This window comes from Oncorhynchus nerka, linkage group LG24, assembly GCF_034236695.1.
Source record: "Oncorhynchus nerka isolate Pitt River linkage group LG24, Oner_Uvic_2.0, whole genome shotgun sequence".
Classification (NCBI taxonomy): Eukaryota; Metazoa; Chordata; class Actinopteri; order Salmoniformes; family Salmonidae; genus Oncorhynchus; species Oncorhynchus nerka.
The window spans coordinates 15,864,720-15,888,420 of NC_088419.1; the positions used below are offsets into that span (position 1 = coordinate 15,864,720).

Genomic DNA, 23,701 nt, shown 5'->3' on the forward strand with positions numbered 1-23,701 from the left:
TACACTCATACACGTACAGTACACACACCTCTCATATACTCCAAATGTCAGTCAAGCTGTTATTGTTGTGATATGTGTTTTCCAGCTGTGCTGTGCTTTCCAAGATGACCTCCACCTCTACATGGTGATGGAGTATATGCCTGGTGGAGATCTGGTCACCCTGACCATGAACTACGACATGCCAGAGAAGTGGGTCCGTTTCTACACTGCTGAGGTGGTGCTGGCGCTAGATGCCATCCACTCTATGGGTTTCATCCACCGCGATGTGAAACCGGACAACATACTACTGGACCAAAATGGCCACCTCAAGCTGGCTGACTTTGGCACCTGCATGAAGATGGACTCTGTGAGTTCGCAGAGGAGTTGGAGAATTGGCTGAGGGTCTAGGGCAGTGCTACCTGGTCCTGGGGAGCCAAAGGGGTTCGCATTTAGTTTTTTTGCCTTAGCACTAACACAGCTGATTCAAGAATCAACTCGTCATCAAGCCTTCACTTGAATCAGGTGTGTTAGTTCTAAGGAGAAAACCTAAATGTGCACCCCTTCGGGTCCCCAGGACTGGGAAGCACTGGTCCAGGGCCTAGACTGGGCTGTGGGGGTTTTCTGAGTGAGACGCCATCCTAACCCGAAATGGTCTTGTTATGGTAATTTTGTCTGAAACACCAAACTCAAGCCCTAGACCTTACTTTTTTTTCTGCTTTCTTCTGTAACTTTTAATTCTAACATGAGCTAATTATAGACTATTTCCAAGGCGATGAACTGTCTACTGCTAAAATCTGGGTTTGGGGGAATTTCACTGCTCCAGTGCACCACCATGTGGTCAGATTATGAATAGTTTAGTGTCAATTTCCACATAGAAAGTCCATCAGGTTAAATTGCTGAATCATGACTTACGGGACAGGTAAGCTGTGCCAAAAAACTCTGGTTTCCCAGACACAGATTCCCAGACACATCCTGAACAACCTGCCTTCTGAATATACATCTGCTGTCTTGAACTAGGATCTCAGCGATCACTTCCTCATTGCCTGCGTGCGCACTGCGTCTGCAGTCAAATGACCACCCCTCATCACTATCAAACGCTCCCTAAAACACTTCAGCGAGCAGGCCTTTCTAATCGACCTGGCCGGGGTATCCTGGAAGGATATTGACCTCATTCCGTCAGTAGAGGATGTCTGGTTATTCTTTAAAAGTGCTTTCCTCACCATCTTATATAAGCATGCCCCATTCAAAAAATGTAGAACTAAGAACAAATATAGCCCTTGGTTCACCCCAGACTTGACTGCCCTTGACCGGCACAAAAACATCCTGTGGCGTTCTGCATTAGCATCAAATAGCCCCCGCGATATGCAACTTTTCAGGAAAGTCAAGAACCAATATACTCAGTCAGTTAGGAAAGCTAAGGCTAGCTTTTTCAAACAGAAATTTGCTTCCTGTAGCACTAATTCCAAAAGGTTTTGGGACACTGTAAAGTCCATGTAGAATAAGAGCACCTCCTCCCAGCTGCCCAGTGCACTGAGGATAGGAAACACTGTCACCACTGATAAATCTACAATAATCGATAATTTCAATAAGCATTTTTCCATGGCTGGCCATGCTTTCCCCCTGGCTACCCCTACCCTGGCCAACATCTCAGCACCCCCTGTAGCAACTTGCCCAACCCCCCCCCACCCCCACCCCCTCCGCTTCTCCTTCACCCATTTACAGACAGCTGATGTTCTGAAAGAGCTGCAAAATCTGGATCCTACAAATCAGATGGGCTAGACAATCTGGACCCTCTCTAAAATGATCCGCCAAAATTGTTTCAACCCCTATTACTAACCTATTCAACCTCTTTTGTGTCGTCTGAGATCCCCAAAGATTGGAAAGCTGCTGCGGTCATCCTTCTCTTCAAAGGGGGAGACACTCTAGACCCAAACTGTTACAGACTTATATCTATCCTACCCTGCCTTTCTAAAATCTTCGAAAGCCAAGATAATAAACAGATCACCAACCATTTCGAATCCCACCTTACCTTCTCCACTATGCAATCTGATTTCCGAGACGGTCACGGGTGCACCTCAGCCACGCTCAAGGTACTAAAGGATATCATAACCACCATCGATAGAAGACAGTACTGTGCAGCCGTCTTCATCGACCTGGCCAAGGCTTTCGACTCTGTCAATCACCACATTCTTATCGGCAGACTCAACAGCCTTGATTTCTCAAATGACTGCCTCGCCTGGGTCACCAACCACTTCTCAGATAGAGTTCAGTGTGTCAAATCGGAGGGCCTGTTGTCCAGACCTCTGGCAGTCTCTATGGGGGTGCCACAGGGTTCAATTCTTGGGCCGACTCTTTTCTCTGTATATATCAATGATGTCACTCTCGCTGCTGGTGATTCTCTGATCCACCTCTACACAAACGTCATCATTCTGTATACATCTGGCCCTTCTTTGGACGCTGTGTTAACTAACCTCCAAACGAGCTTCCACGCCATACAACACTCCTTCCGTGGCCTCCACCTGCTTTTAAATGCTAGTAAAACTTGCTCTGCAACCGATTGCTGCCCGCACCCTCCCGGCCGACTAGCATCACTACTCTGGACAGTTCTGACCTAGAATATGTGGACAACTACAAATACCTAAGTGTCTGGTTAGATTGTAAACTCTCCTTCCAGACTCACATTAAGCATTTCCAATCCAAAATTAAATCTAGAATCTGCTTCCTATTTCGCAACAAAGCCTCCTTCACTCATGCCCCCAAATATACCCTCGTAAAACTGACTATCCTGCGGATCCTGGACTTCGGCAATGTCATTTACAAAATAGCCCCCAACACTCTACTCAACAAATTGGATGTAGTCTATCACCGCGCCATCTGTTTTGTCACCAAAGCCCCATATACTACCCACCACTGCGACCTGTACACTCTCGTTGGCTGGCCCTCGCTTCATATTCGTCGCCAAACCCACTGGCTCCAGGTAATCTAAATCTTTGCTAGGTAAAGCCCCGCCTTATCCCCGCTCACTGGTAACCATAGCAACATCCACGCGCTCCAGCAGGTATATCTCACTGGTCACCCCCAAAGCCAGCACTTCCTATGGCCGCCTTTCCTTCCAGTTCTCTGCTGCCAATGACTGGAACAAATTGCAAAAATCTTTGAAGCTGGAGTCTTATCTCCCCCTCTAACTTTAAGCATCAGCTGTCTGAGCAGCTTACTGATCACTGTATCTGTACTCAGCCAATCTATAAATGGCACACCCGACTACCTCATCCCCATATCATTACTTACCCTCTTGCTCTTTTGCACCCAAGTATCTCTACTTGCACATCATCATCTGCACAGCTGCCATTCCAGTGTTAATGCTAAATTGTAATAATTTTTTGCCTCTACGGCCTATTTATTGCCTTTTCTCTCTACTCTTCTACATTTGCTCACATTGAACATAGATTTGTCTATTTTTCCTTTTGTGTTATTGACTGTACGTTTGTTAATGTGTAACTTTGTGTTGTTTTTGTTGCACTGCTTTGCTTTATCTTGGTCAGGTCGCAGTTGTAAATGAGAACTTGTTCTCAACTGGCCCACCTCGTTAAATAAAGGTGTTCTCAACTGGCCTACCTCGTTAAATAAAGGTGTTCTCAACTGGCCCACCTCGTTAAATAAAGGTGTTCTCAACTGGCCTACCTCGTTAAATAAAGGTGTTCTCAACTGGCCTACCTCGTTAAATAAAGGTGTTCTCAACTGGCCCACCTCGTTAAATAAATAAAACACAGATTAGGCTTAGTCCTGGACTAAAAATCAGAGTCACCATTAAAAGTGCTTCTTACTCAAGGACTAGGCTTAATCTGTGTCTGGCACACTGGCCCAATATGTTTCACTGTTTAGTTGACCTACTTTAACGATGTCTCTGTCTGCCTGTCTCCCCGCCTGCCTCTCCGTCTGCACGTCTCTCTCATTCCAGACGGGCATGGTCCACTGTGACACAGCGGTGGGGACTCCGGACTACATCTCCCCTGAGGTGCTTAAGTCCCAGGGGGGGGACGGCTACTACGGCCGCGAGTGTGACTGGTGGTCCGTGGGGGTGTTCATCTTTGAGATGCTGGTCGGTGAGTGAGTTTCTCTGATCCTGAATCAGAACGGTTTTCAGGATCTCAATTGGACCGTTGACCTGCTAATGTTAATTCTCTTAGTTTTGTCATTTGAATTGGGGCTAAGCGACTAAAGATGGTTTGATTAACCCCGCTCGAGTGATATGTAACCTTGCCTGAGACCTCAAGACTTGTGTTAGCTCCCTGAGCTAATGTCTTGGATTTAGCTCAGCGGGCTAACAGTCTTGTGGCATGCCGTACACCTAGGTTTAAACCCAGTGGTCACACTACTAGGCTATTTGTGTTTATTGAAGCTAGTTTAACCTCTCCTGTAAAGCCTAACAAAAGCCCCAAAACATGTTTTAAATTTCACCTCTCTTTTTAGGCGACACCCCATTTTATGCTGAGTCACTAGTAGGAACATACGGGAAGATCATGGATCACAAGAATAACCTCAACTTCCCTGATAATGTGCAGATGTCCAATGACACCAAGGACCTCATCTGTGCCTTCCTGTCTGACAGGTACAGTATGTTTGACCTGCGTAACAAAGCCCCCTGTGACCGGTCTGACCTCTCAGTTCCTTCAAAGTGTGATCTCTCTTTTTATCACACTTTCCTGTGGAGGCTGTTACTGCCTTTTTAAATGAGAGGAGGGAGAGGAGGGAGAGGAGAGGTATGTGGGAGAAAAGCTGTCCCACTAAATGAAAGTGTCTTAACGAAACCTTCATAATCCCTTAATAAGACCTATATGCTTCAGCACTCCTTAGCTTGAGCTAATGTCGTGCTACGCCACATAAAGGGAGGCAAACTGGTCATGCCACATTTTGCAGAGCACCAGACATAAGGTTATGTAGCCTAGTAGGACTCATTTTACTGTGGATATAGATACTTTTGTACCGGTTTCCTCCAGCATCTTCACAAGGTCCTTTGCTGTTGTTCTGGGATTGATTTGCACTTTTCGCACCAAAGTACGTTCTTCTCTAGGAGACAGAACGCATCTCCTTCCTGAGCGGTATGACGGCTGCGTGGTCCCATGGTGTTTACTTATACTTGCGTACTATTGTTTGTACAGATGAACGTGGTACCTTCAGGCATTTTGAAATTGCTCCCAAGGATGAACCAGACTTGTGGTCTACCATTTTTGTTTCTGAGATCTTGGCTGATTTCTTTTGATTTTCCCATGATAACAAGCAAAGAGGCACTGAGTTTGAAGGTATGCCTTAAAATACATCCACAGGTACATCTCCAATTGACTCAAATGATGTCAATTAGCCTATCAGATGCTTCTAAAGCCATGACATCATTTGAGTCAATTGGAGATGTAAACTTCTGACCCACTGGAATTGTGATACAGTGAATATTAAGTGAAATACTCTGTCTGTAAACCAATTGTTTGAAAAATGACTTGTCGTTGCACAAAGTAGATGTCCTAAACCGACTAGCCAGAACTATAGTTTGTAAACAGGAAATGTGTGGAGTGGTTGAAAAACAAGTTTTAATGACTCTAACCTGAGTGTATGTAAACTTCTGACTTCAATCGTATTATGAATTTTCTTAAATGATTTGTGAAGTATCAATGTAGTGCTTATGAACACTATAAATATTGTTGTTAAGCCTTGAACAACTAATAAAGTTGTTCTTAGTTTAAACTGGGACCAGAAAAGATGGGAACACCTGAGTGAGCGATTCTTTGTTCATGGCTATTAGATACTTAGGATCCTAGTAGTTAATGATTATACTTAGCATCATAGTAGTAGTAGTTGATAGGAGTAGAGGTGAAGGATTATACTTAGCATAGTAGTAGTAGATAGGAGTAGAGGTTAATGATTATACTTAGCATCATAGTAGTAGTTAGTTGATAGGAGTAGAGGTGAAGGATTTTTTTATTTTTTTATTTTACCTTTATTTAACTAGGCAAGTCAGTTAAGAACAAATTCTTATTTTCAATGACGGCCTAGGAACAGTGGGTTAACTGCCTGTTCAAGGGCAGAACGACAGATTTGTACCTTGTCAGCTCGGGGGTTTGAACTTGCAACCTTCCGGTTACTAGTCCAACGCGCTAACCACTAGGCTACCCTGATTATACTTAGCATCATAGTAGTAGTAGTAGTTAATAGGAGTAGAGGTTAATGATGATACTTAGCATCATAGTAGTAGTAGTTGATAGGAGTAGAGGTTAATGAGAAGCTGGGACATTTAGCGGTATAGTAGTAGTAGTTGATAGGAGTAGAGGTTAATGAGAGGCTGGGACATTAGCGGTATAGTAGTAGTAGTTGATAGGAGTAGAGGTTAATGAGAGGCTGGGACATTAGCGGTATAGTAGTAGTAGTTGATAGGAGTAGAGGTTAATGATGATACTTAGCATCATAGTAGTAGTAGTTGATAGGAGTAGAGGTTAATGAGAAGCTGGGACATTTAGCGGTATAGTAGTAGTAGTTGATAGGAGTAGAGCTTAATGAGAGGCTGGGACATTAGCGGTATAGTAGTAGTAGTTGATAGGAGTAGAGGTTAATGAGAGGCTGGGACATTAGCGGTATAGTAGTAGTAGTTGATAGGAGTAGAGGTTAATGAGAGGCTGGGACATTAGCGGTATAGTAGTAGTAGTTGATAGGAGTAGAGGTTAATGAGAGGCTGGGACATTAGCGGTATAGTAGACGTCAAACACTCTTTCTGCTGCCACACAATGCCTGTCTTATACTCTCCTTCCCCTCTGTTTACTTTCTCTCACTCACTCTGCAGTCTCTCTCTCACCACACACACACACACACACTCACATACACACAGAGATGCACACACACCCATACACACACACACGCCCTACACAAACTAAGGTTATTATAGTAAACTGAAACTAAAATAAAAACTACTTAGTAAACTGAAATAAACTATACTGAAACTATTATATTTGACTGCAAAACCACGTAAAATAAAAACCATAAATTGTTTTTAGTTTTTTTTCTTCTAAAAATTAATTGGGGTTTTGAAGGATTTTATTTCGAATGGGTTTTTAAGCTTCTGACTCTGTTGCGTAAAGGCTGCCAGTAGATGGCAACGTTTCAAATAGGCCTAGCTTGTGCATCAGTATCACTAACTATCAGTAACTAACAGGGTGAGCACAGACTGGACTGGGCCAAGGTAGAACAGCTTGTTAAGTTGCTGGAGCCGTTCGCAATCCACGCTGACCAGCTTTAAACTGACAGCCAGTCGCTGTCTGATGTGGTGCCATGCCTTCTCAACCTTGAGGCACACTTTCAGTCAACTACTGTTGCCAAACAGTTGTCACGGGTCGTCCTGAAGTCACTGTGGGAGCGCTTCGCATGCATACTAAATCCTCTGGCAGCCAACTTCAAGCCAACCCCTGCAGCAGCTTGCCTGATGACACAAGTGGGTCTCTGGCACTTTGTTCAACAGAGATGGAGCCACTGATGAGGGAAGCAGAGTCTTGTACTTCAGCAAATCAGAGTGCAGCTGTGGAGCAGCAGGATCCCTGAAAGATGCCAGCATATTGAAACCATCTTGACCACATTTCATCAGAAATATAGCTTCCTTGCATTGACCATTGTGTCTGTGGTCACAGTCTGCTGTGAAGGTGGGCATGTTTACAGTCACCTCTCCAGTTCTGGCAGGCAAGGATGTTTATCCAAAGCTGTGCCCTGTGGCACTGGGTCTGGTTTCTGCCCCTGCATCCCAAGCGCTCGTGGAGAGAATATTCAGCCTGTCATCAGGCTTGAGAAACCAAAGGATCACCTCCTCTGGAATGCAGGGTCTTCTTGAAGATACAGCAGACAATCTCGTTTGGTTGAACAGAAACACACACACACACACACTCACGCTGGCTGGCTGTGAATGGATAGATTTCTGAAGAAGTGTTGTATTGTGTTTTTACTGCTGTTGATGTTTTTATGAACCCAATTTGAAGAGGGTAGTCAGTGATGCATGTTTAATATTACATAACATAACAGGTCACGTGTGCTATGATTTCATGTGTTGTTTTCCTCTCTCCCTCTGTCAGATAAACTTTGTTCTTACATCTACTACTAACGAAAATAAAACAGCATTGGATTGATGTAAACATGGTTAAGAGTTTCCTTACACCTCGTTTCTTCCACCAGTCTAGGCACTTATCCTTTAAATTCAAGTCGTATTAGGATTGTTTTATCATTTTAACCTAGCCAAACCTACATCCTGGCCATGGAGTTGTACAGAGTCCTCTAGTGGCCTAAAGACTGTTAACATGGGCAGCGCCATTGAGGCCCTTTGCCATTTTGATTTAGTCAACTGGGCGGAACTTCCAACGGCATTGGCTGATGCCTCCTGATGAACTGGTTGGAGTCATGACAGCTGGGTCATCGGGAGGGATCAGCCAATTTAGTATATTTTCTTGACAGATAGTTATTTCCAAGATGGAGATGGCCTTAATGGCACTGCCTGTACTCTCACAGAAGCCATCATGAGAGATAGAGATGTTATGTCTATCCAAGTCTAGGGTCCTGGCCCATCACCTTGTGTATTACTGCCCCTCAGTGGCAAGAAGTGGCATCACAAAAACAAACTATAGGCCTATAACACATATAGGCCTATAACACATATAGGCCTACAACACATATAGGCCTACAACACATATAGGCCTACAACACATATAGGCCTACAACACATATAGGCCTATAACACATATAGGCCTACAACACATATAGGCATACAACACATATAGGCCTATAACATATATAGGCATACAACACATATAGGCCTACAACACATATAGGCCTATAACATATATAGGCATACAACACATATAGGCCTATAACATATATAGGCATACAACACATATAGGCCTATAACATATATAGGCATACAACACATATAGGCCTATAACATATATAGGCATATAACATATATAGGCATATAACATATATAGGCATACAACACATATAGGCATACAACACATATAGGCCTATAACATATATAGGCCTATAACATATATAGGCATACAACACATATAGGCCTATAACATATATAGGCATACAACACATATAGGCATACAACACATATAGGCCTATAACACATATAGGCATATAACATATAGGCATACAACACATATAGGCATACAACACATATAGGCATACAACACATATAGGCATACAACACATATAGGCCTACAACACTGAAAACAAATCATATAAAAATGAAATAGATATGTTTTCAATCAAACAAACGAAATAAAAAATGGTAAATCAAGTCTGAAAACTAACTGAAACAACTGAATATTTTTTTTAAATGAATAGAAATAAAAATGAATATTATACCCCAACTATAATAACGTTGATACACACTGACTCATACTTATTCCCCCTCTGTCATGCTAACTGCTCAGCTCCACCATAGGTTTTGCCATCAGTGTCGCCTCAATGTGACGTTACTTTTACTTTTACGCCACTACATTCTTAAAGAAAATAATGTACTTTCTTCTCCATACATTTTCCCTGACACCCAAAAGTACTCGTTACATTTAGGACAGGATAGCCCCTGGATATCCATATATAAAAATTAAAAAACAACCGTGCTGTCTGATTTGCTTAATATAAGGAATTTGCAATGATTTATACTTTTAATACTTAGTATATTTTAATACTTTTAGACTTACTCAAGTAGTATTTTACTGGGTGACATTCACTTTTACTACAGTAGTATTTTACTGGGTGGCATTCACTTTTACTACAGTAGTATTTTACTGGGTGACATTCACTTTTACTACAGTAGTGTTTTACTGGGTGACATTCACTTTTACTACAGTAGTGTTTTACTGGGTGACATTCACTTTTACTACAGTAGTGTTTTACTGGGTGACATTCACTTTTACTACAGTAGTGTTTTACTGGGTGACATTCACTTTTACTACAGTAGTGTTTTACTGGGTGGCATTCACTTTTACTACAGTAGTGTTTTACTGGGTAGCATTCACTTTTACTACAGTAGTGTTTTACTGGGTGGCATTCACTTTTACTACAGTAGTGTTTTACTGGGTGGCATTCACTTTTACTACAGTAGTATTTTACTGGGTGGCATTCACTTTTACTACAGTAGTATTTTACTGGGTGACATTCACTTTTACTACAGTAGTATTTTACTGGGTGACATTCACTTTTACTACAGTAGTATTTTACTGGGTGACATTCACTTTTACTACAGTAGTATTTTACTGGGTGGCATTCACTTTTACTACAGTGACATTCACTTTTTACTGGGTGACATTCACTTTTACTACAGTAGTATTTTACTGGGTGACATTCACTTTTACTACAGTAGTATTTTACTGGGTGACATTCACTTTTACTACAGTAGTATTTTACTGGGTGACATTCACTTTTACTACAGTAGTGTTTTACTGGGTGACTTTCACTTTTACTTGAGTCATTTTCTATGAAGGTATCTCTACTTTTACTCCAGTATGACATTTGGGTCCTTTTCCCTACAGTAGTATTTTACTGGGTGACATTCACTTTTACTACAGTAGTACTGTACAGTAGTATTTTACTGGGTGACATTCACTTTTACTACTGTATTTTACTGTACTGTTTTACTGTGACTTTCTCTTTTACTGTCACTGGTATCTCTACTTTTACTGTATGACACTGTACCATTTTCATCCATTATGTGTAAGTACAATAGCTTTGTGTTCATTCAATTGTTGCTGATGGTTGTACTAAATTATCATCTAACTACACCAGTTGCTTTTGTTTACATTGTGAACCTAGCTAGTCAATGTAGCTAGCAAGCTAGCTAGTACTTGTAGCTTCTTGACTTCGTAAATGTTAGTTAAATAACCAGTGGTGTATAGTTGAGGCCAGGACCATTACACACTGTGGTTCACTGACTCCCTCCCCAGCTCACTCCATCAGTCAGTAAGGACCAGTCCCACCAACTCTCTCTACTCACCAGCTCAGTCAGTCAGTAAGGACCAGTCCCACCAACTCTCTCTCTCTACTCACCAGCTCAGTCAGTCAGTCAGTCAGTCAGTAAGGACCAGTCCCACCAACTCTCTCTCTACTCACCAGCTCACTCAGTCAGTCAGTAAGAACCAGTCCCACCAACTCTCTCTCTACTCACCAGCTCACTCAGTCAGTCAGTAAGAACCAGTCCCACCAACTCTCTCTCTACTCACCAGCTCAGTCAGTAAGGTCAAGTCCCACCAAGCCTCTCTCTACTCACCAGCTCAGTCAGTAAGGTCAAGTCCCACCAAGTCTCTCTCTACTCACCAGCTCAGTCAGTAAGGTCAAGTCCCACCAAGTCTCTCTCTACTCACCAGCTCAGTCAGTAAGGTCAAGTCCCACCAAGTCTCTCTCTACTCACCAGCTCAGTCAGTAAGGACCAGTCCCACCAACTCTCTCTCTACTAACCAGCTCAGTCAATCAGTCAGTCAGTAAGGACCAGTCCCACCAACTCTCTCTCTACTCACCAGCTCAGTCAGTAAGGACCAGTCCCACCAACTCTCTCTCTACTCACCAGCTCAGTCAGTCAGTCAGTCAGTAAGGACCAGTCCCACCAACTCTCACTCTACTCACCAGCTCTCTCCATCAGTCAGTAAGGACCAGTCCCACCAACACTCTCTCTACTCACCAGCTCAGTCAGTAATGAACAGTCCCACCAACTCTCTCTCTACTCCCCAGCTCAGTCAGTCAGTCAGTAAGGACCAGTCCCACCAACTCTCTCTCTACTCACCAGCTCAGTCAGTCAGTCAGTAAGGACCAGTCCCATCAACTCTCTCTACTCACCAGCTCAGTCAGTCAGTCAGTCAGTAAGGACCAGTCCCACCAACTCTCTCTACTCACCAGCTCAGTCAGTAATGAACAGTCCCACCAACTCTCTCTCTACTCACCAGCTCAGTCAGTAATGAACAGTCCCACCAACTCTCTCTCTACTCACCAGCTCAGTCAGTCAGTCAGTAAGGACCAGTCCCACCAACTCTCTCTCTACTCACCAGCTCAGTCAGTAATGAACAGTCCCACCAACTCTCTCTCTACTCACCAGCTCAGTCAGTCAGTCAGTCAGTAAGGACCAGTCCCACCAACTCTCTCTACTCACCAGCTCAGTCAGTAATGAACAGTCCCACCAACTCTCTCTCTACTCACCAGCTCAGTCAGTAATGAACAGTCCCACCAACTCTCTCTCTACTCACCAGCTCAGTCAGTCAGTCAGTAAGGACCAGTCCCACCAACTCTCTCTCTACTCACCAGCTCAGTCAGTAAGGACCAGTCCCACCAACTCTCTCTCTACTCACCAGCTCAGTCAGTCAGTCAGTGAGTAAGGACCAGTCCCACCAACTCTCTGTCTACTCACCAGCTCAGTCAGTAAGGACCAGTCCCACCAACTCTCTCTACTCATCAGCTCAGTCAGTAAGGACCAGTCCCACCAACTCTCTCTACTCATCAGCTCAGTCAGTAAGGACCAGTCCCACCAACTCTCTCTCTACTCATCAGCTCAGTCAGTAAGGACCAGTCCCACCAACTCTCTCTCTACTCACCAGCTCAGTCAGTCAGTAAGGACCAGTCCCACCAACACTCTCTCTACTCACCAGCTCAGTCAGTCAGTAAGGACCAGTCCCACCAACACTCTCTCTACTCACCAGCTCAGTCAGTCAGTAAGGACCAGTCCCACCAACACTCTCTCTACTCACCAGCTCAGTCAGTCAGTGAGGACCAGTCCCACCAACTCTCTCTCTACTCACCAGCTCAGTCAGTCAACTCTCTCTCTACTCACCAGCTCAGTCAGTCAACTCTCTCTCTACCCACCAGCTCAGTCAGTCAACTCTCTCTCTCTATCAACCAGCTCAGTCAGTCAACTCTCTCTCTACTCACCAGCTCAGTCAGTCAGTCAGTAAGGACCAGTCCCACCAACTCTCTCTCTACTCACCAGCTCAGTCAGTCAGTCAGTAAGGACCAGTCCCACCAACTCTCTCTCTACTCACCAGCTCAGTCAGTCAACTCTCTCTCTTAATCCTGTCCCTCCCCATCTCTCTTTTTCCCCCCACATTTCTGTTTTTCTCTCTTTGGCAATCGGCCCTCCTTGTTGTTTCGGTATGCTCTCTCTCTCTCCTTTCTCTTCTCTCCATATTTCTCTTTCTGTATTACCCTATAGCTCTTTCATATTCACTCTCACCTCAGTATTCTGAGCTTCGGGACATGCTCTGTGTGTCTGCCATGGTCTCTCCCATCATGTTTTCTAGTGGGGCACACCCCTCCCTTGCTCTGTTCCTTTTGGCTGAGTCTGGAATGTCCCACACGTGGCAGTCCAAACTGCCGCACCCCTCCGGCCCTGCACCCTGTGGCAGAGGAGGGAGGGAGGCCAGATGGGAAGAGGAGGGAGGGAATTGCAGCAGTAGATATAGTAGTGGGGTGTCAGTAGTGTTGTTGACTAGTCTGGTCCCTACTTTGCTCCTGTGTAACTTCCTGGATCTACATTATCTCGTATCACTACTCTTACTGGCTGCGCTAAGACTCTTGTTCTACTGGCCGTTACTGACCGCTGCAGTGGTCGTGAGGCGGTCCAGCCTGGCCAATCAGTGGACTGTGGTCAGTGCCTAGTGGGTTAGTGGTCACTCCAGCTGTGTGGAGCAAAGTGGCGCTTTGCTTTGTGTTCATGTTGCGGTCAATTTGCACGTTTGAGTGAGTGACCGCTCTCTGACCGCTCCGTCCCATTGGCTATGTACAGGGAGGTGCGTCTGGGGAGGAACGGCGTGGAGGAGATCAAGAGACACCCCTTCTTCACGAACGACCAGTGGACCTTCGACACCATCCGAGAGAGTAAGTGTGTGTGTTCAGTCAAACCGTGTGTGTATGTCTTCAGTCATACTGCGTGTGTGTGGTTATTTGTGTGTGTGTGTGCCTGTCTGCCCCTGTCTCTCTGTCTCCTTCCCAATCTGTTTCTCCATCACCCAACTTGTTATTGTCATGACTTGACACTACAGTTCATTCCCATGTAGGGAGCCTGAATCTCTACTCTATCAGCAGAGACTGAGCAGAACAGTCACGTGTCTATCATCAGCACTGCAGCACAACCCTGCATGGCCAGAGGCCGTGTGTTCACTATCACTCGTCTCAGAGTAGGAATGCTGATCTAGGATCAGCTCTTTCCTGCTGTCCATGTGATCTTATTCATTGTGATCTAAAAGTCAAAACAGATCCTGGATCAGCACTCCTACTCTTGATGTATACTGAACTATTACTAATCGCTCATTACAGCATAGTACACTGTGCAATGCTACACAGATTCATGCTTGGTGAGGAGTATGTACTTGGGCTGCTCAATCCTTCCATCCTCACTGATTTTGATATCATGTGACAAATCTATTGAAAGTACTACGGTGGGATCACACACACACACACACACACACACACAGAAACGTTGGAAAGGGAGGGCAATGCAACTAGACTGGGTAGCCATTTGACTAGATGTTCAGGAGTTGTATGGCTTGGGGGTAGAAGCTGTTTAGGAAGCATCTTGGACCTAGATTTGGCGCTCCGGTACCGCTTGCCGTGCGATAGCAGAGAGACCAGTCTATGACTGGGGTGGCTGGAGTCTTTGACAATTTTTAGGGCCTTCCTCTGACACCGCATGGTATAGAGGTCCTGTATGGCAGGAAGCTTGGCCCCAGTGATGTACTGGGCCGTACGCACTACCCTCTGTAGTGCCTTGCGGTCGGAAGGCCGAGCAGTTGCCATACCAAGCAGTGATGCAACCAGTCATGCTCTCGATGGTGCAGCTGTAGAACCTTTTGAGGATCTGAGGACCCATGCCAAATCTTTTCAGTCTCCTAGGGGGAATAGGTTTTGTCGTGCCTTCTTCACGACTGTCTTGGTGTGCTTGGACGGTGTAAGTTTGTTGGTGATGTGGACACCTAGAAACATGACGCTCTCAACCTGCTCCACTACAGCCCCGTCGATGAGAATGGTGGAGGGCTCAGTCCTCTTTTTCCTGTAGTACACAATCATCTCCTTTGTCTTGATCACGTTGAGGTGAGAGGTTGTTGTCCTGGCACCACACGGCCAGGTCTCTGACCTCCCTATAGGCTGTCTCGTCGTTATCAGTGATCAGGCCTACCACTGTTGTGTCATCAGCAAACTTAATGATGGTGTTGGAGTCGTGCCTGGTCGTGCAGTCATGAGTGAATGGGGAGTAAAGGAGGGGACTGAGCATGCAGTGTTCTCCTAGTATCAGTGTTCTTCTTTTGGGTTCCCCCACACTATAGTATCAGTGTTCTGTTGGGTTCCCCCACGCTATAGTATCAGTATTCTGTTGGGTTCCCTTACGCTATAGTATCAGTGTTCTGTTGGGTTCCCTCACGCTATATAATCAGTGTTCTGTTGGGTTCCCTCACGCTATAGTATCAGTGTTCTTCTATTGGGTTCCCTAACGCTATAGTATCAGTGTTCTGTTGGGTTCCCCCACGCTATAGTATCAGTGTTCTGTTGGGTTCCCCCACGCTATAGTATCAGTGTTCTTCTATTGGGTTCCCTCACGCTATAGTATCAGTGTTCTGTTGGGTTCCCCCACGCTATAGTATCAGTGGTCTAATGGGTTCCCTCACGCTATAGTATCAGTGTTCTAATGGGTTCCCCCACGCTATAGTATCAGTGTTCTAATGGGTTCTCCCACGCTATAGTATCAGTGTTCTGTTGGGTTCCCTCACGCTATAGTATCAGTGTTCTTCTATTGGGTTCCCCCACGCTATAGTATCAGTGTTCTTCTATTGGGTTCCCTCACGCTATAGTATCAGTGTTCTAATGGGTTCCCCCACGCTATAGTATCAGTGTTCTAATGGGTTCTCCCACGCTATAGTATCAGTGTTCTGTTGGGTTCCCCCACGCTATAGTATCAGTGTTCTTCTATTGGGTTCCCTCACGCTATAGTATCAGTGTTCTGTTGGGTTCCCGCACGCTATAGTAACAGTGTTCTTCTAGTGGGTTCCCTCACGCTATAGTATCAGTGTTCTAATGGGTTCCCCCACGCTATAGTATCAGTGTTCTAATGGGTTCTCCCACGCTATAGTATCAGTGTTCTGTTGGGTTCCCCCACGCTATAGTATCAGTGTTCTTCTAGTGGGTTCCCCCACGCTATAGTATCAGTGTTCTGTTGGGTTCCCCCACGCTATAGTATCAGTGTTCTAATGGGTTCCCCCACGCTATAGTATCAGTGTTCTGTTGGGTTTCCCCACGCTATAGTATCAGTGTTCTGTTGGGTTCCCCCACGCTATAGTATCAGTGTTCTGTTGGGTTTCCCCACGCTATAGTATCAGTGTTCTTCTGTTGGGTTCCCTCACGCTATAGTATCAGTGTTCTAATGGGTTCCCCCACGCTATAGTATCAGTGTTCTGTTGGGTTCCCCCACGCTATAGTATCAGTGTTCTGTTGGGTTTCCCCACGCTATAGTATCAGTGTTCTTCTATTGGGTTCCCTCACGCTATAGTATCAGTGTTCTGTTGGGTTCCCCCACACTATAGTATCAGTGTTCTAATGGGTTTCCCCACACTATAGTATCAGTGTTCTTCTGTTGGGTTCCCCCACACTATATTATCAGTGTTCTAATGGGTTCCCCCACACTGTAGTATCAGTGTTCTAATGGGTTCCCCCACACTATAGTATCAGTGTTATTCTGTTGGGTTCCTCCACACTACATTATCAGTGTTCTAATGGGTTCCCCCACACTATAGTCAGCCCATTGTCTGCCGTTACTATAGGTGTGCACTTACACACTCCCCATCATGGATTTAAAAGTGCAGGATTTGTGTAAGCATTGGCTGAGGAAAGTTTCCACCATTGCCAAATCAATGGGAGAAAGTTTGCCGGTGGATAAGGGTGGAGAATGTGAAGGCAGCTTCACTCTCTAGTCTGCTCATTAGCTAGCATGCTGAAGCCCCATTTCTGACTGTTGCCTGAAATAAAGCTGTAAAACTCTCGGATGTGGGAGACTGGGTCTGCCTATCAAATGGCACTCTATTCCCTACAAAGTGCACTACTTTTGACCAGAGCACTATGGGATTCCTTATTGTGCCTGGTCAAAGGTAGTGCCCTATATAGGGAATGGAGTGACATTTGGGACACAGCCTGTGTGTGCTAGTAAGCACCCTGTCCAATGATGGAGCAAGGGAGGGGACAGAGGTAGCCCCCTATGTGCTTGCAGGAGTAATAAGAGGGGCACCCCAGAACCACTGCACCAGCCCCAGATCAGATTTGAGGGCGGTCGCTCCCTCCTCTCTCCACTCTTACTGTGGCCACAGCTGCCTGTCATTAGCCTACCCGCTATCAGGAGCATGCTGGGAAAGCCATGCCGCAATTGGCTCCCCGGGAGCTGGGACCGTGTCTGTCTCTCTCCAGTCTCACCACACAGCTCTTGCTTTTTCTTTTTCTTTCATTCCCTCTTTTATTGCTCGCTTTCTCATTTTTCTCTCTCTCCCATTTGTCCACCATCTATTGATCTCTCCCTATTGAGGGTTCTGTCTTGACTTGGTTCTCTTTGCCTGGAGCCAGAATGGATCCTGTTGAAGAAATAAGATCCAACATGGCCACTTAGTTTCCTAGCCAGTAGTGACATCTTTATAGGTTGTCGAGCAACTTGGCTCGTCTCAGCTTTCGCCTCCACATTTCTGTCCGCCTACTGTACAGATGGAGGGGAGTTAGTTCTCTCTCTCCTAGAGTGTGTTTAGGTGTGTGAAAGGCAACAGTGTGTGTTGGGGCACAAAGAGGGCACTGTAGGGGGAGAGAGAGGAGTGGTGGGTTTGGAGTCCACCCCACGCCAGATCGCTCCTACCGCCTGTGCCCAGGGCGGCTCGGTGTACTATAGACTACACACACCTAGAGCATCCCAGTATAGTCTAAAAATGATATCTTATTGAGAATTGGAGGAGCCAACGGTTATCTCTGTGTTAGTGTCTCTTGATTGAGACCAATTATAGCACTGAGTTGATTGATTTTAGACATTTTAACCATCTGTCTCCTTCCTCTGCCCAAACCCACACTATTTCCACCCCTTCCTGTTCTCTCGCTCGCTCTCTCACACTCTTTGCTTCTTTCTGACTGAATCTCTCTCTCACTTTGCCTCTCTCCTCCCTCTCTGTCACCTCTCTACCTCCTCTGCCTCTCCCGCTCTGCATTCCTCTCTCACTCTCTGCCTGTCCCTCGTTCAGCCGTGGCCCCAGTAGTGCCGGAGTTGAGCAGTGACATAGACACCAGTAACTTTGACGAGATTGAGGATGAAAAAGGCGACGTGGAGACCTTTCCCACACCAAAGGCCTTTGTGGGCAACCAGCTGCCATTTGTGGGTTTCACCTACTTCAAGGAAGACCAGTAAGGCTAATTGTTTTCTATTTATACTAAGAGTGAAGTTTGGCATCTATACAGTGTCTGTATATAGTTATATTATTGTTATATTTAGCTTCAGCAAGCTAGCCAATTATCCAGGAATCGGGTTTGGTTTACTACATTTAAATTGGAATGAATTTGAATCTATGTACTGTATGTTTTAAGGGAGTTTTTTTGTTTTTGTCTTTATTCACTAGGGTATTTGGTTTTTTAAGGTTCTCTGTGCTCTGCAGGAAATGTGCTTAGTCAGCTCTGCCTGTAACTAGAGAGGGAGGGATGGAGGGAGGGATGGAGGGAGGGAGGGAGAGGGATGGAGGGAGAGATTGTGTTTCATACGTGTAGAACTGTAAAACCGTTTTAAGCCAGTCGTACACTGTGCGTCTGTTCCTGCTTTACACTGCCTCCTTGTTCCAATAGCCCTTCTAGAAAATCCATGCGGATAAAAGTCTGATCTTATGATCACGATCAGTGAATGGGGATTGTAGAGCTGGAGTCTGAAGTGGGTGGGTTCTGGGTTGGGCCAGGATGTGTTATGGGGCGGGACACTGGCATGGAGGTTGGCATGGTGTGGTAGGGCACCTCAGGTAAAGCCAGTTTAAAGACCCATGTCCTCTCTCCTCCCTCTCCCTTGCTTTTACCCTCCTCCTCTACCAGATTGCTAAGCAGTGTGAATACAGTGATCTCTGTGGAGGAATCTAAGGACTGTGTGGATAACTGTAAGGAAAAACAGGACAGCATCAAAGGAGAGGTAGGTTGTTGAATGGTTGCATACATACATGTGTTTGGGTTTGTTTGCTTGTTTTTAAAGCACAGCTGGGAGCAGAGGGGAAGATGTGTACTCAGATGGCCTGATGACATTTGAGCCCAAATGTCAAATTGAAATGTTTGATGCAATGTAGTAGTAGCTCTGAAGACTAACCAGTAAAATAGAACACTCGCATAGACAGACATAATTCTTAGACTGATTGAATAGAACACTCAGACATACTCAGGATGTGTTTGTAAATTGAATCTGGAGTGCCAGAGTGCCCTCTGGGCGTTCTTAAACTTAGAGGGTTGTCAGATTGTCCGTTCGTAAATTCAGAGCGTTTCATTCTCGGAGCATTCAGAGCGCACACTGGACACTCTGGCTGAGGAGTAGGGTTGATCCCAGCGTTCTGGCCTCACACTGGACACTCTGGCTGAGGAGTAGGGTTGATCCCAGCGTTCTGGCCTCACAACAGCAGTCAAACACACAAGCTAACTGGCTAAAGTTGGCTAGCTTACTAGCTACATCCAGACACAAATGAGAGAACGCCTCACTCTGACCATTTTACTCCCCCTAGCAGAGCTGGTTAGGCAGTTTTCATGTTATCCAGAGTGTTGGTGACTGTAATTGTGCTGCTGGCAACAATTTAATTACGCTTCTTTGCTGACGTTTACCGATACCGGCCATATTCAACAGGTGTTGAGTGTTTGTCAATTCGTAAGTTACTCTGTGCTCTGGCACACTCAGACGAGAGTGCTCTGAAATAGCCAGAGTGAATTTACGAACGCACCCTCAATTATCAGACGGACGCAATAGAATTCTATCTGACAGACATACAGCAACTGACAGAACTCATCGTTGTGTGATTACTAGACAGAACTGACAGAACCCAGAGCTGTGTGATTACCAGACAGAACTGTCTGACTGACAGAACTCAGCTCTGCGTGATTACCAGACAGAACTGACAGAACCCAGCACTGTGTGATTACCAGACAGAACTGACAGAACCCAGCGCTTTGTGATTACCAGACAGAACTGACAGAACTCATCGTTGTGTGATTACCAGACAGAACTGACAGAACTCAGCTCTATGTGATTACCAGACAGAACTGACAGAACCCAGCGCAGTGTGATTACCAGACAGAACTGACAGAACCCAGCGCTGTGTGATTACCAGACAGAACTGACAGAACCCAGCGCTTTGTGATTACCAGACAGAACTGATAGAACTCAGCCCTGTGTGATTACCAGACAGAACTGACAGAACCCAGTACTGTGTGATTACCAGACAGAACTCCGCTCTGTGTGATTACCAGACAGAACTGACAGAACCCAGCGCTGTGTGATTACCAGACAGAACTGACAGAACCCAGCGCTGTGTGATTACCAGACAGAACTGACAGAACCCAGCGCTTTGTGATTACCAGACAGAACTGATAGAACTCAGCCCTGTGTGATTACCAGACAGAACTGACAGAACCCAGTACTGTGTGATTACCAGACAGAACTCCGCTCTGTGTGATTACCAGACAGAACTGTCAGACTGACAGAACTCAGCTCTGCGTGATTACCAGACAGAACTGTCAGACTGACAGAACTCAGCTCTGCGTGATTACCAGACAGAACTCAGCACTGTGTGATTACCAGACAGAACTGACAGACCTATACCTGAGTGTATGAGCTCCATCTGGTGAGCTCCATGTTAGTGTGCGTACCTGTTAACTCTCCTTCCCTCTCTTCTTCAGTCAGATCAGCTGCAGAAGAAGCTCCATTGTCTTGAGGAGCAGCTCAACCATGAGATGCAGGCCAAAGACCACCTGGAAAACAAATACAAGTAGGGCTCACCTCAGAACACACACACACACACACACACACACACACTTACTTACTCCCACATGTTCCTCTCTCCCCAGGACTACCACTAGTCATCTAGAGAAGCTGGTTAAAGAACTGGAGGAAGAGGTGAGACTGGGTGATGTGCGGTATGTAGAGTTGGTCAGTAATGTTTTGGCACATCACACATGAACCCTTCCCTGTCCCTGTAGATGAGCAGCAGGCAGAGAGTGGAGTCTTCTCTGAGGCAGCTGGAGAGAGAGAGGGCCCTGCTGCAGTACCAGAGTGCAGAGAATCTCCGCAAAGTGGAGCTGGAGGCGGACAGGAAACGCTGCCTGGAGAACGACCGTAAGCCCAGGCTGTGTGACGCATAAACATGGAACCATAGAAGTAGAATCCATTGAACAGATGGATGTCCTCGGGACCCGACGGGGGGCACGGTGTGTTTTTTTTGCCCTAACGCTACACAGCTAATTCAAATGATCAAAGCTTGATGATTACTTTGTTATTTTAATCAGCTGTGTTGTGCTAGTGCAAAAAAATAAGTCTGCACCCTCTGAGGTCCCAAGGACAGTTTGGGAAACCTGGGTTAAGAGGTACCAAGCCCTTTCAATGGATGCTACGTCTATGTATGGAACATTATCTAATTATCTCAACATTATGTCAATGAAACAGTTGCTGAATCCCAAATCGATCCCCGGCCCCTACTCCCCGGCCCCTACTGCCCGGCCCCTACTGCCCAGACCCTACTGCCCAGACCCTATTGCCCAGCCACTCCTTTACATCTGAGAGGATTGGCTAGGTGGAAGCAACACCGTGACATCATTCTCCACCCAGCCAATCAGAAGGCAATGTGAATCGATTTACCATAATTCTTAGATCTGTCCAATCCTCTCAGATCTATAGTGCCTAGGGTGTAAGGGCTAGGGGGGTTGATTTGGAATTCAGCAATTAAGTTAGGATTTTGTCCCTACATACACTCCAGTTACCTTTACCTTTACAGGAAGAGTAGCGGCTGCCTCGGGGTTCCATAATAAAACCTGCTGGCCATCTATTATGTCACCTGTACACGTTCACACTCTCCTAAACACAGATACACTTATTGATCTGTCCACCTGATTGTCCTTGTCTAGTGAACAGCCTGCGGGACCAGCTGGACGAGCTGAAGAGGAGGAACCAGACCTCTCAGATGTCCAGTGACAAGAACATCCACCTGCAGAGACAGGTGAGGCAGAACAGTCCCTCTCTCTACCTACCTTCTCTGTCGCGCTCTCGCTCACTCCACACCAATTCTGCACTCCTGAATTGACTAATAAAGATAAAACTCCAACCACCCCACCACCACATCTCTTCCTTCTTAGCTGGATGAGGCGACAGCCGTGCTGGCGGAGGAGCAGGAGGCGGCGGGGCGTCTGCGGAGGAGCCAGGTGGAGGCCCAGAAGCAGGCCCAGGCCCTGGAGCTCAGCCTCAGGGAGCTGGTGGACAAGTGCACCCAGCTGGAGAACGCCAAGATGGGCCTGGAGCAGCAGCTGATGGGCCTTCAGGCCGACCTGGAGGCTGAGAGGAGGGACCGATGTCTGGGGACAGAGATTATAGTTGACCTGCAGGGTGAGTTTGCACATTTGTAACCTTTCGATTGGTTCCATATTGACATGAGTGCCAGAGGGGCAGGGTTTGCACTTTAGGAACCATTTCATTAGTTATATTGTGCCAGGCAAGCTCAACCAAGCACAGCTAGGACCCAGGGCTGCCTGAGAGTACGTCACTCTTACAGAGACCCTGTGTTTTGGAAACTTTGGGACATTGGTCATTGCGTCCATTCAGTTCAGACGGGACAGTTTGGAACAGGCAAGTCATGTTGTTTTCTGTGATGTCTCATAGTTTTCCCTCTTTCAAAGTCTCCATTTGGGTGGAGTCAGGAGCAACAAGGAAAATAAACATTGACAGATGTTATTTTTACACATTAAAGAAGGGAATGAGTGAATACAGGTAGATGATGTAATATCTCCTAGTACTCTGTGTGAAGCCTTGACTGAACCCGTGTGTGTTCTCCTTAGCTCGATGCCCTCATAGATATCTCTACCTCTATACTAATGTGTCTCTACCTCTATACTAATGTCTCTACCTCTATACTAATGCCTCTACCTCTATACTAATGCCTCTACCTCTATACTAATGCCTCTACCTCTATACTAATGTCTCTACCTCTATACTAATGCCTCTACCTCTATACTAATGTCTCTACCTCTATACTAATGTGTCTCTACCTCTATACTAATGTCTCTACCTCTATACTAATGTCTCTACCTCTATACTAATGCCTCTACCTCTATAATGCATACCTCTATACTAATGCCTCTACCTCTATACTAATGTCTCTACCTCTATACTAATGCCTCTACCTCTATACTAATGCCTCTACCTCTATACTAATGCCTCTACCTCTATACTAATATCTCTACCTCTATACTAATGTCTCTACCTCTATACTAATGTCTCTACCTCTATACTAATGTCTCTACCTCTATACTAATGTCTCTACCTCTATACTAATGCCTCTACCTCTATACTAATGCCTCTACCTCTATACTAATGCCTCTACCTCTATACTAATGCCTCTACCTCTATACTAATGCCTCTACCTCTATACTAATGTCTCTACCTCTATACTAATGCCTCTACCTCTATACTAATGCCTCTACC

The 23,701-nt window shown here is 45.5% G+C and overlaps 1 protein-coding gene across 1 annotated transcript in view; it reads left to right on the top strand.

Annotated features, from left to right (window-relative positions):
- LOC115107549 (rho-associated protein kinase 2-like) overlaps positions 1–23,701 on the top strand; it is a 71,767-nt gene that overhangs the window by 20,250 nt on the left and 27,816 nt on the right. The window contains 11 exon segments of the mRNA XM_065008650.1: positions 86–346; positions 3,938–4,082; positions 4,450–4,588; positions 13,772–13,863; positions 18,243–18,402; positions 19,072–19,165; positions 20,911–20,999; positions 21,079–21,127; positions 21,211–21,346; positions 22,132–22,223; positions 22,360–22,606. Coding sequence (XP_064864722.1) covers positions 86–346; positions 3,938–4,082; positions 4,450–4,588; positions 13,772–13,863; positions 18,243–18,402; positions 19,072–19,165; positions 20,911–20,999; positions 21,079–21,127; positions 21,211–21,346; positions 22,132–22,223; positions 22,360–22,606 — 1,504 coding nt within the window.